This window comes from Pollicipes pollicipes, unplaced genomic scaffold (genome assembly GCF_011947565.3).
Source record: "Pollicipes pollicipes isolate AB1234 unplaced genomic scaffold, Ppol_2.1 Scaffold_6052;HRSCAF=7182_pilon_pilon_pilon, whole genome shotgun sequence".
Taxonomy (NCBI): Eukaryota; Metazoa; Arthropoda; class Thecostraca; order Pollicipedomorpha; family Pollicipedidae; genus Pollicipes; species Pollicipes pollicipes.
Window position 1 is genome coordinate 3,801,396 of NW_023596805.1, and position 10,366 is coordinate 3,811,761.

Here is a 10,366-nt window from a genome sequence, read left to right on the forward strand (position 1 = left end):
TTAGGTATACTTGGCTAAATTGTATGCAATGGCGTGTAAGCGGAGCTACGAAGTATTCATATGTACTGTATATACGCACTGGATGTCTCGGGATAACTGCGTGCCGGCGGCGACGATCATGTCGTCCATGATGCGAGGAAAGGAGGACTATAAAACTACCGCTGGGAGATTGTTATGCAATTTAAAATGGCAGATAAGGATTGTCATAATCGCATAATTATGGTATAACTTAACAAATTATTGTGCGATTTTAAGTTGTCCAATGTGCCTACCCAACAAAAATGTAGCGAGCACACCGTCTGCAGTGGCGCAAACGCGCAGGAATTATTAATTCTAACAAATAAAAACCTGGCAATATGGGAAGAATGCTAGCATATGATAGGTACTGGCTACAAGGGTACAGCCGGGCTTTCCTTAAGGAGGAGGAGGAGGAGGAGCTCAGTGGTATCTCATTATTTGCAAGGCGAAGACGGCCGCAATTTCGACTTGTTGAGATGCTTCCTCCTTATGGGGAATGACGTTGGATTTCAGTGTATTGTTCAATGCTAAGTTTGCGATGTAATTAAATGTTCTGGTAAGAGCCACCCACGGTACTAAGATAAACCAAACTTGCAAGAGAGCGGCTGGGTGCCTGTCCATCCCTTCGGTTTCGCCTCTGGGTAGTTCCACACTTCGCCTTAATAAAATCCATTTATCGCGCATCACACGAGTCGTTCTTTGGGCTGGCTGCAATCATATAAAATTTCGAACTGAAACATGTACACTAGGATGGATTTTCGAAATCAAAACGAATAAATTGAAACAGAGCAAGCAGGATCCCTGCCCTGCTACAGAGCTAAAGAAACTTCAGCCCAGCCAGTCCATCATTCCTCCTTGTTCCCCACCGAGATGACTACACTGGTGAAAGAAGCAGTGATAATCCCTTCAATCTAATGAGCGCCTAAATTCACATTTAAGATGCTCATTGCACCTCCCCCCGCAAAAAAACACGCACGAGGCACCACCCAATGCCGTCTCACCTGGAGTACATTGGCTGGCTTCTTGGCGGCCTTCGCCACGTCCACGAACTTGACGTTGGCCACCTCATGCCAGCGCCGGGCGGCGGCGACCAGCAGCTTCTTCAGCTCCGCGTCGAGGCCGCCGTCCAGCTTGTAGTGTACCGTCGACCGATGATCAGCCTCGTCTACCGGCCACAGCGCGCGCGCGTACCCGTCCCGCGGCAGCGACCCCAGCCGCGACTCGCGCTCGGCCGGCAGGTCGTACAGGTTGAGGAAGAGGAAGTGGTCGTCGGTCTGGCCGTCGGCCAGGATGTCGCAGTCGACGAAGTGAGGCGCGCGCTCGGGCCGGTGCCACAAGTGCTGCATGAGGCGGTCCGAGTTAGAGGCGTATTTGTCGCGCGCGCGCTGGGCGGCCGCCCAGATGGCGCCAGACCATAGGTCCTTGGCGGTGAACTTCGGCTTCGGCGCCGTCGGCGGCAGGGTCAGCAGCATGTGCAGCAGCAGCGGCAGGAGCTTCGAAGCCGGGTGGCGGTGTGGAGTGACCATCGGAGCTCGAGGTGGTGTGCAGAGGGTAAAGAGTCGCGGGCAGGTCAGACGCGTGGCAACTAGCGCAGAACGAATGTGGTGGTGAAGGGGTGCGTGGCTTCCGTTGTATCGTTGATGTGTCAAGACTTGTAAAATGGCCTAGTTAAAGGTCAGCATAAAAGAGTCAGAATCACGTGTACTGATGCACTCCGCTAACAAATCGTTTGGCGCGCATCACCAACACCAAGATGTCACCAACTCACCAGGCAACATAATATGGCCTCACTATGACATGGCAACAATGCATCTAAGCACGTACTGCACTCTGTGGGAGCAGCACACGCATACGCACGTGAATCGATATCGTGTAGACGTTTTAAGCAAATAGTTGTAAACAACCCCGATCGGGTTCTTTTCTTCTCTGTCATCTTGGCTCATCTTGATCTTGAATGGTATCACTGGCATAGGTCGGTCATTTCTTTCCTTTGCGAGGCTATGCAAAATTCATTTTCCAGTCATTTGATTTTTTTCGCCGGTCGTCTAGTAACATCGTGCACAACGATAGCTAAGCTCTGCCACTGTGAAACTATGCTAAGATTTCATCTAGGTACGCCACCATATTCAGTGATAGATCTAGGGCTCACATTTGAGGTTTCAAAATCATGACGGTCCATTTATAGATCACGTGAAGAACACATAGCAGCGGCTGCCAACTGCGTGAAAGAAGTCTCTGTGCAACTGATATTTAAGGAGAAGTGCTCCTTGTCAGGTCACCTGATCTACATGTTGATAAGCGTTATGAAAGGTCATCTGGCCCCTAAGATCCATGCAACTTTGATCATAAGCAAGGCATTTTCGGGGTTATTCCTGCAGTAACTTTTACGCCTGAAAACGCCAGCAAACTCATGAACGTTTGTCTTCTCTGAGTCCTGCAGTGTAGTATTACTCGGCACGGGAAATATATATTATCGCCCTGTTTCATGACACAGGAAGATTGTCCGCAAGGCCAGTTTTAGTTTCGGAACCAGCCTGGCAGTGTTCGTCATTCGGCAAATCATAATCTATGCGAGACGAAGTATTTCTCTTCTATGCAGGTCTGGTTTTTCACACTCGCATGACAGAGTTTTTTCTGTATAAAAGACACGGTCCTGTCATCTCAAGACGCATTTTACCCATTCATGCTTCACTTTTCGTCAATTTTTGTCGTGCTTATTGGAGCGCTCGATTTTCTGTCGCAGGCGAGGGCAGGCAGACACCAGCAAGAACTGGGCGGATCATTCGGTACTTATATATGTAATAGTCACCTTTTCATGCTGACCGAGGTCACGTTTATGAACTGATCCTTGCTAAAGCATGCGCTGCCAGCGTCTCTTCGCACCAGAAATCGACAGCTGGCTCCCACCGATCACGTGACTCGGTCCCTAGTAAAATGTCACCGCCGTCAGTAGCCGGAGCCCGTACCGCAGACGAGAGGTGAGGCAGGGTGCATTGCTCCCTTCCCTCCCAAAAAAAACAGCCGCCGCTTGCGCCCAGGCGAACCGCAAAGTGCAGTATGTCAGACTAGAGCCAGGTGCCAGCAAAACTAGAACTCCCTCATCTGTCTCTCCGTGACCCGAGTCTAGCAATGCCAGACAATCTTGGTCGACAAAATGAATGAGGTCATCATCACGCACGAATTTTGAGTGCATAATTGTTACAGCGTAGGCGTAAGCGGCGTCACGGTATCGTAGGCGTGCAGTGTGCGCTTTTCTGAGTCTTATAACCCACGCTGCGCGCTTTTCTGAGTCTCATAACCCACGCTGCGCGCTTTTCTGAGCCTCATAACCCACGCTCTCTCGCTTTCGGTGACAGCTCGCGCGCAATCGCGATCATTTCCGAAGCTAGTGGAGTCGGTTGTTTCCCAGTCTGATACTGGGCATCCAGCGAGTCAGTGTCGAGATCGCTTGATTATCAGATAGTGCGCGCACCTACGTCGTGCGGTTGCCTTCGCGTCCTACCTGCCCTACCGGAAGATGACATATTTCCTTGAAAACGTCGACAGGAGCAGATGCGAGGCTCGCGCTTCCTATCACCTAACCCGCTGCGTGCCCCGGCCAGCGTGGTAAACAACATGACCGTGAGTTCCTTCCTCGTGCGCCAGCGAGCAGGTCTCATGTCGCCGCTGAGCGGCGCTGCCGCAACCTGAGTACCATATCGGCGCCGGATGCACCAGTCTTTTTGCAATAAGCAGCCAAAGGTTTCACATGCTAGTCAGATAAGAAAGTCTAAAAATTTATCAAATTGTAAAGCTACATGAAAAACAGCTAAAAATCATCCCGTGCGCATATGCCTTAATACATTTACAGTATAAAGTTGGATTTGGCCTGCTGCTTAAAGCTGCATGAAGCCGCGTTCGGTGCTTGCAAGGATATCGACATTTATTACCAGTTTCTACAGGCGCAACTGAAACTGTGACGGTAGGGCCCCCACGGTACAAGATATTCAAATTTTCTAAGAAATCTCATTCGGCCCGAAGAATCGCTCCGAAAGAAATGCCACCGGACACATCAAACAGGTGCAAACAGGTACAAACCTCCAGCTTATCTGCGATTTATTACCGAAATCAACGCTCATGAACGTAGTTTCACAGCCGCTGCGCTGCTTGAGCGGGAAAAGCTACCAAAAACTGTCCATCTGCTGACACGAGCCGTAAGCCTCGGACGTAGAAAAAATCACCTCGCACCAGTGGCTGCGAGCATCACCCACCCCGGCCGGGACTGGAAATCGTCAGGTGACGAAAGGACGCCCCCGGGGCCTTGATGGCGTCCTCAAGCACCTTACAGCGTTCTCCAGTGCCCAAGAACGTCATGACGCACCCAAGAAAGTCACTTAACACCTAAGAAGCGTTATCAAGCATCTAGAACCCCATCAAGCACCTAAAAACGTCATCAAGCACCTAACAACGTCCTCAAGCGCGTAACGGCGTCCTCAAGAGCGCCAGAACATCCCAGGAGCACGAGCGGAAGCAGGGGGGGGGGGGGGGGCATTAGCCAGTGAACTGCTGGTACAGCTTGGGCACGTAGTCGTCGTACTGGGCCTGGTACAGGTTGCCGGCCACCGGGGCGCCCAGGCCGTGCTGCTCGGCGAACGCGTGAACACTCCACTTCTCGCGGCCCTTAGCCTGCGGAAGAAGGCGGGCGGTGATGTTACAGGGCCGACAGTGGAGGGCGGTGACGTTACAGGGCCGACAGTGGAGGGCGGTGATGTTACAGGGCCGACAGTGGAGGCCGTGACGTCACAGGATCGACAGTGAAGGGCGGTGATGTTCCGGGGCCGACAGTGGGGGGGGGGGGGGGCTCAGGCACACTGGGGCGATGCGTCATCGGTTTTTGATCGTGAGAGGGGGTAGGTGGCATATGAGGGACATCGGTGAAGGACGCCAGGGGACACATCGGTGAGCGTGCTTCTCCCGGCCCTCGGCCCGTGTCAGGCGGCCGGCTGTGACGTGACAGCCGCGTCAGTGCAGGGGGGGGGGGGGGGATAGCAAATGTAGCTTGCAATTGTAACCCGCATCAAAACGCTGCGCAAGAAGACCTGGACAAGCGCACCAATGGAAGGAAATCAAGACAAGCATACCTCGTGTTTAGTCTTCTTCAAAGCCTCGTCGACGGTGATCTTCCCCGGCTGCTTGTACACCAGGAACACGTACCTGTCAGGTCAGTGGATAGGCAATGTCAGGTCACAGACAAGTGTAGTCAAGGCAAGCGCCGTTCAGAGAGCGGGGCTCAGACTTTTTAGCCGAGGCACGCACGGCGCTGCGGTGGCGTAGGTTTTGGATATTAGCGCTATTGGTGGTGACGATGACGATTTGGGCCTTGCAGCGCGCCGAATACAACGGTCATGTGACGCCCTTAACGCTATAGTTATGTCATAGTTTGGGATTTTGCATAAGGCCATTGGAATGTGTTCACTTGTCTTGGCTTTTGTTTTCCCTTGCATAGCTCGCTTTTGGTGGCCGAATTCCGAGACAAATGCAGCGATGTATGCAAAACAGGAAATGCACCGCCCCAAAATATCCACAAACAGGACAGAGTATTCAAATGATTACCGGTCACATTTGGAGACCCCTGCATAAACACACGGAGCGGGTCGAACGGCAACTCGCAATCGAACGCCTCCAAAAACGCATACATTATTTACATTACAAACGCATCATCAGCATATCCTCTGGGTCACTCATCTCGCTTCAAACCAGACCGAAACGCTGTAAATCCAAGGCCTAGATGCCATCCATTAACAGCCTGTCGCACAGCGCGTACTGCATGCCCCCGCACAGCTGGCTTCTGCACAAGCATCGAAAAAATCACCTCTTCACAAAACCGGTTCCACCAGTGACAAACACACCAAGCAGAAGCCGCGACTCGCGGCAACGCGCGCCGCATCTGTAGACACCTAACAGCGCCGCCAGCGCGGAAAAGTTGTGGGAGGGGGGCGCGGGGGGGGGGTGAGCCTCGATAGGAGATCTGTCGAGGACGACACCGTGCAACGTTAGTCTGCGAGAAAAAAACAAGCTTTAATAGCTGAGTGTCATTCGTCTCTTTGCTGTGGCGCGACTTCTGTTTGCTCGCCCTCCTACCTTATGAATCATATTAGCTGGTCCGCTAAAATCGTGTTCTTTTTGGTCTTCGCGACCGTGTAGAATGCACAAGTTTGACTATGAAATAATTCTTCATCTCCTATTGTGGCTTCCTTCTTACTCTATTCTCCTTTGAACCTAACCCTTCCAATTTTTCACTAAATCATGTCTCCTTTTTACCCTCTCTCTCACCAAGCCGGCATCGTGCCAGGTGACCTTCCACAGCCTAAAGCGCATAGGTGCTTAGAAAGCAGCTACAACATGCCCTGTGTAGCCATGTGCCATTGAATGTGCCATTGTGCCAACATGTCATGGAAGCCATGCGGCTCCAATATGAATGAATGTCACATGACTTTTCTGTGCCGGATCCACTCTCTCAAAGAGCGGATATCCAAGTGTATATCCAAGCACCGCAACACCTACGCACAAATACCCGTGCTCATGGCGATCGGTAACAAGATCACTACACACACGCCGCACGCCGCACACCGCCCCACGCTGCAGCCCCACTCCCTGAAGGTGCGGCGTCCAACCACCGCACCGCCAGCCGCCCACCTGTGGAGGCCGGTGCCCTGAGGTGGTCCGGAGCCGACGTAGGCCGACACAGCATCGCCGCGGGCCACGTCCTGGGCGGGCACGTTCACCACCAGCCAGTGACGCCACTCGCGGAACTTGGGCTGCTGGCGAGACGGCGCGTCCGGGTCTGCCGAGGTCAGCCAAGGTCACGGCGGGTCACCACAGGTTACGCCAGGTTATCCGAGGTCATGTGGGTCATAAGAGGTCACAGTGGGTCACCAAAGGTCACAACGGGTCACCAGAGGTTACAACGAGTCACCATAGGCCACGGTGGGTCATCAAAGGTTACGACGGGTCACCAGAGGTTGTGATAGGTCATGACAGGATGGAGCAGTCGGCATAGGTGCGTTATCCTACTGTGGCCTCTGTAACCTTAGGATATAGCGGTCATCACAAGGGTGTGGTCCGCCAGGAGTCACCAAATAACCTGAGGATGCAGCGATTCAGTTAACATTAAAACTGTCATCACAAATTACGGCAGGTTGGTGAAAGGTACAGCTCGCTACAATGATAGTGATAACCACAATAATGCAGTTCGTCCAGGAAGGTTCCAATGACTCACAGAAGACTACAGCATGCCACAAAGATCCATGCGTTCACCAATAAGAACAGCACGCCGCCCGGAGCTGCAAGATTTTCTCCAGGATTGACCACGTCCACGCGCGCAACCACCGATCACGGCAAGTCAGCGGGTCCGAGAGGCTACGGCTACGTCAGCTACGGCAGACCCGCGGATTCCAATCATCACTGCGCGGTGTGATGACTTACATGACTACAGTACGGATTAATCCCATGATTCTAATATAGATGATTAGCATGACTCCGATGTGGATGATTTGCACGACTCCAGTGCAGATGACTCGCATGACCCCAGTGCAGATGACTAGAATGAATCACGTGCAGATGACTACCATGACTCAAGTGCAGATGACCCGCAGGTCACCAGTGCGGTCACCGCACGCGTGATCGCGAAGCGCGCGGTGACCCAGCCTGACCCGCGCGGTGACCCGGTCTGACCTGTCAGCACGACCGTGTAGAGAGCGTCCGGCTCGGTCTCCCAGCTGAGCTGCGGCTCGTCCTTGACCTGGGTCGGGGTCAGCTCGTTGCCGCCGTTCACGGACACGCCGCTCGGATAGCTCACCTAGGTCAAGGTCAAAGATCGCTCAAGAAAAAGTCAAAGTTAAAAGCTCCAAGGCATGGGAAGCTGAGGCGTACGAGCTGATAATGCTGCGGTTGAGCAAGAGCGCAACAAGATTTAAGGTTTAGGCGCTTCTTTGGAACAGGAGCAGCAAAGACGGCCTGCAGGTGCACAATCGGCTTACGAGGCAAGAAAAGCCCAATACGATCGTTCACCGCGACAAGGCTTCTAATGAGAGAACTTTTGAAATCACATTTTACCTTTACTTGAAAATCCGTACGCCCTCTGGTGATCGTTGTTGTCCCTTTCCCACCCGCCGCTAACTTGATACTTCAGCACGCGGACACTCTCCGGTGACATGTGCAAATAACGATTCTCACATCTATCCATACCAACCCACCCTGGTATGCGCGTTAAATGAGACGCATTCGCAGCATGGCACTGCAGCAGGCGCCGACAGCTCTCGCCATCGCCCGGCCGCCCTGACACGTCACAACTTCACCTCTCACGTCACAACTCCACCTGGCCATGGTCGGGGCGCCCTGACACGTCAAAACTTCACCTCTCACGTCACAACTCCACCGCTCTGGCCATGGTCGGGGAGCCCTGACACGGCACAACTTCACCGCTCCGACCATGGTCCGAGCGCTCTGACACGGCACAGTTCCACCCTCTAGCCATGGTCCGGGCGCCCGACACAGCACGTCACCACTCTAGCCAAGGTCCGGGCGCCCTGGCAAGGCACAGCTCCACGCCCGCGTCTCACCGAAAGCGCCCCAGCTGGGGCAACCGGAATCACGTCCGGTACCACCTGGTGCGTCTCCATGGCGTTCGGCGTTCGGGCTGTGGTGCACAGCACCAGCTGCACCAGCAGAGAAGCTGCGGACGAACGGACGGACGGTCAGGCGACCGCCGTCGGCGAGAGACGCGCGGGCGAACGGGGACGGCTGAGACCACCAGCACGACGGCAAGCCCCGATGTAGCAGAGACGGCGGTGAGGAGACGGTCATTGCCACCGGATACACGGGGACGACTACAGAGCCGGCCACAGCGAGGGTGCCACCGCTGCTGTGACCACTACTGTCATTATATAACGGGGGCGTGATGGTCGTGTGGTTAGCGCGTCGGATTCACACGTGGGGGGGGGGGGGGGGTCGCTTCGAGTCCCAGTTGCGCCGCGGCCCCAGACTGCTCAAATGACCAATGCAGTCGCTGGAGCTATTTAAAAGGGGGCGCAACAAAATGTCTTGAACCCCTTTAAAAACCATGTACAAAAATGCATTATATAACTGCTGTCATAAGGACACACGTCGTTGGTCGACACGAGATGACAAAATCCTCAGGTCAACTCCGATTACAAACAACATTTTCTGGCTGACAGTGCGGAGACGAACTCAAACCAAACGTGCAAAAGCCAAAAAAAAATAAAATAAAAGCAAAACAAACACATTAAACGACAAAGTCGCCGTCCAATGGGAGCGGACAAGGTTTGGTAACAAACGAGCCGCCCTTCTGGCACAGACACACAGGCATGGCAAACCCTGCCAGTGGTAGCCCTGCGGACGGAAACGTCTGCACTGAGTCCTTGCCATCCCTTGTCCGTGAAGCGTGGTTTCAATAAGTATCACAGCCATCAGCAGTCCATGCCACGCCGCCGTCCCCTGCGTCACGAAGTCGTCCCCGCCCAAGATGTCGTTCCCTGTCCGAGACATCATGCCCCGACCAACATTTCGTCCTCTTTTCAAGGTATCGTACTCTGGCCTGGATGTCGTCACCCAAGATGTCACCTGACCAGGATGTCGTCACGTGCCCAAGATTTCGTCCTTCGCGCAGGATGCTACCCCCCAAGATGTAGCCAGCGTCATCACTGCGGCGCGCACGCCAATCGTGCCCGCTACAAGCGATGTGGTCATTACTGTGAGAACATACCCGGCCCAAGGTTACAGTTTCTCGCACCTAATTACAATTAGAGCGACTAGCGCTTTGCAATTGACGACACATAGCTTCCCTACGGCCTGCTGACAACCGTTTTTCTCACAAGTCCACGCTTCGAATGCGAATACAAAAAATGGCTTTCATCGTAACTGGTGACAAGCAACTTGGAGAAGATTATGCCGGGCGCAGTTTCCTCCTCATAGATCTATAGAAAGCCCAAAACATGGAGAAGCCGGCGCGTGATTTCCGTATGCTGAGGCGGAGATGCAACAGCAGATGAGGACAGGAAAATAATACCCTACTGCTCTCATTTAGACACACGCCTGCAACGGCGTTGAAGTCCTTGAGAACGGGTTTCCATGTTTGCTACATCAATCTGATACACATTGGATTGCCTGGCCACCCGGCGGTATTCTGCACTTCTAAAACAGACAGCACGCCTACAGCAGCCCCGGCATAACGACACCAATAGTCTTAACGCTCTTGCGGTCCCGGGATTCGAACGCGCGCCCCACCATCCGTCCAACTTTGCAGACGAGGCCGTGACACGGCGTAACCAGGCGCGACCTCGTGACGCAA

At 53.5% G+C, this 10,366-nt stretch overlaps 1 protein-coding gene across 1 annotated transcript; it reads right to left on the bottom strand.

Moving 5' to 3' along the window:
* Positions 1-4,091: 4,091 nt before the first annotated feature.
* On the bottom strand, positions 4,092-8,731 carry LOC119104831 (protein D3; the record flags this gene model as incomplete). The annotated part of the gene is given in 5 exon segments (XM_037228555.1): positions 4,092-4,683; positions 5,139-5,211; positions 6,694-6,841; positions 7,732-7,855; positions 8,619-8,731. Coding segments are annotated over 5 exon segments (593 nt in total), but the record flags the coding sequence as incomplete, so codon positions are not given.
* Between the last annotated feature and the right edge of the window lie 1,635 nt (positions 8,732-10,366).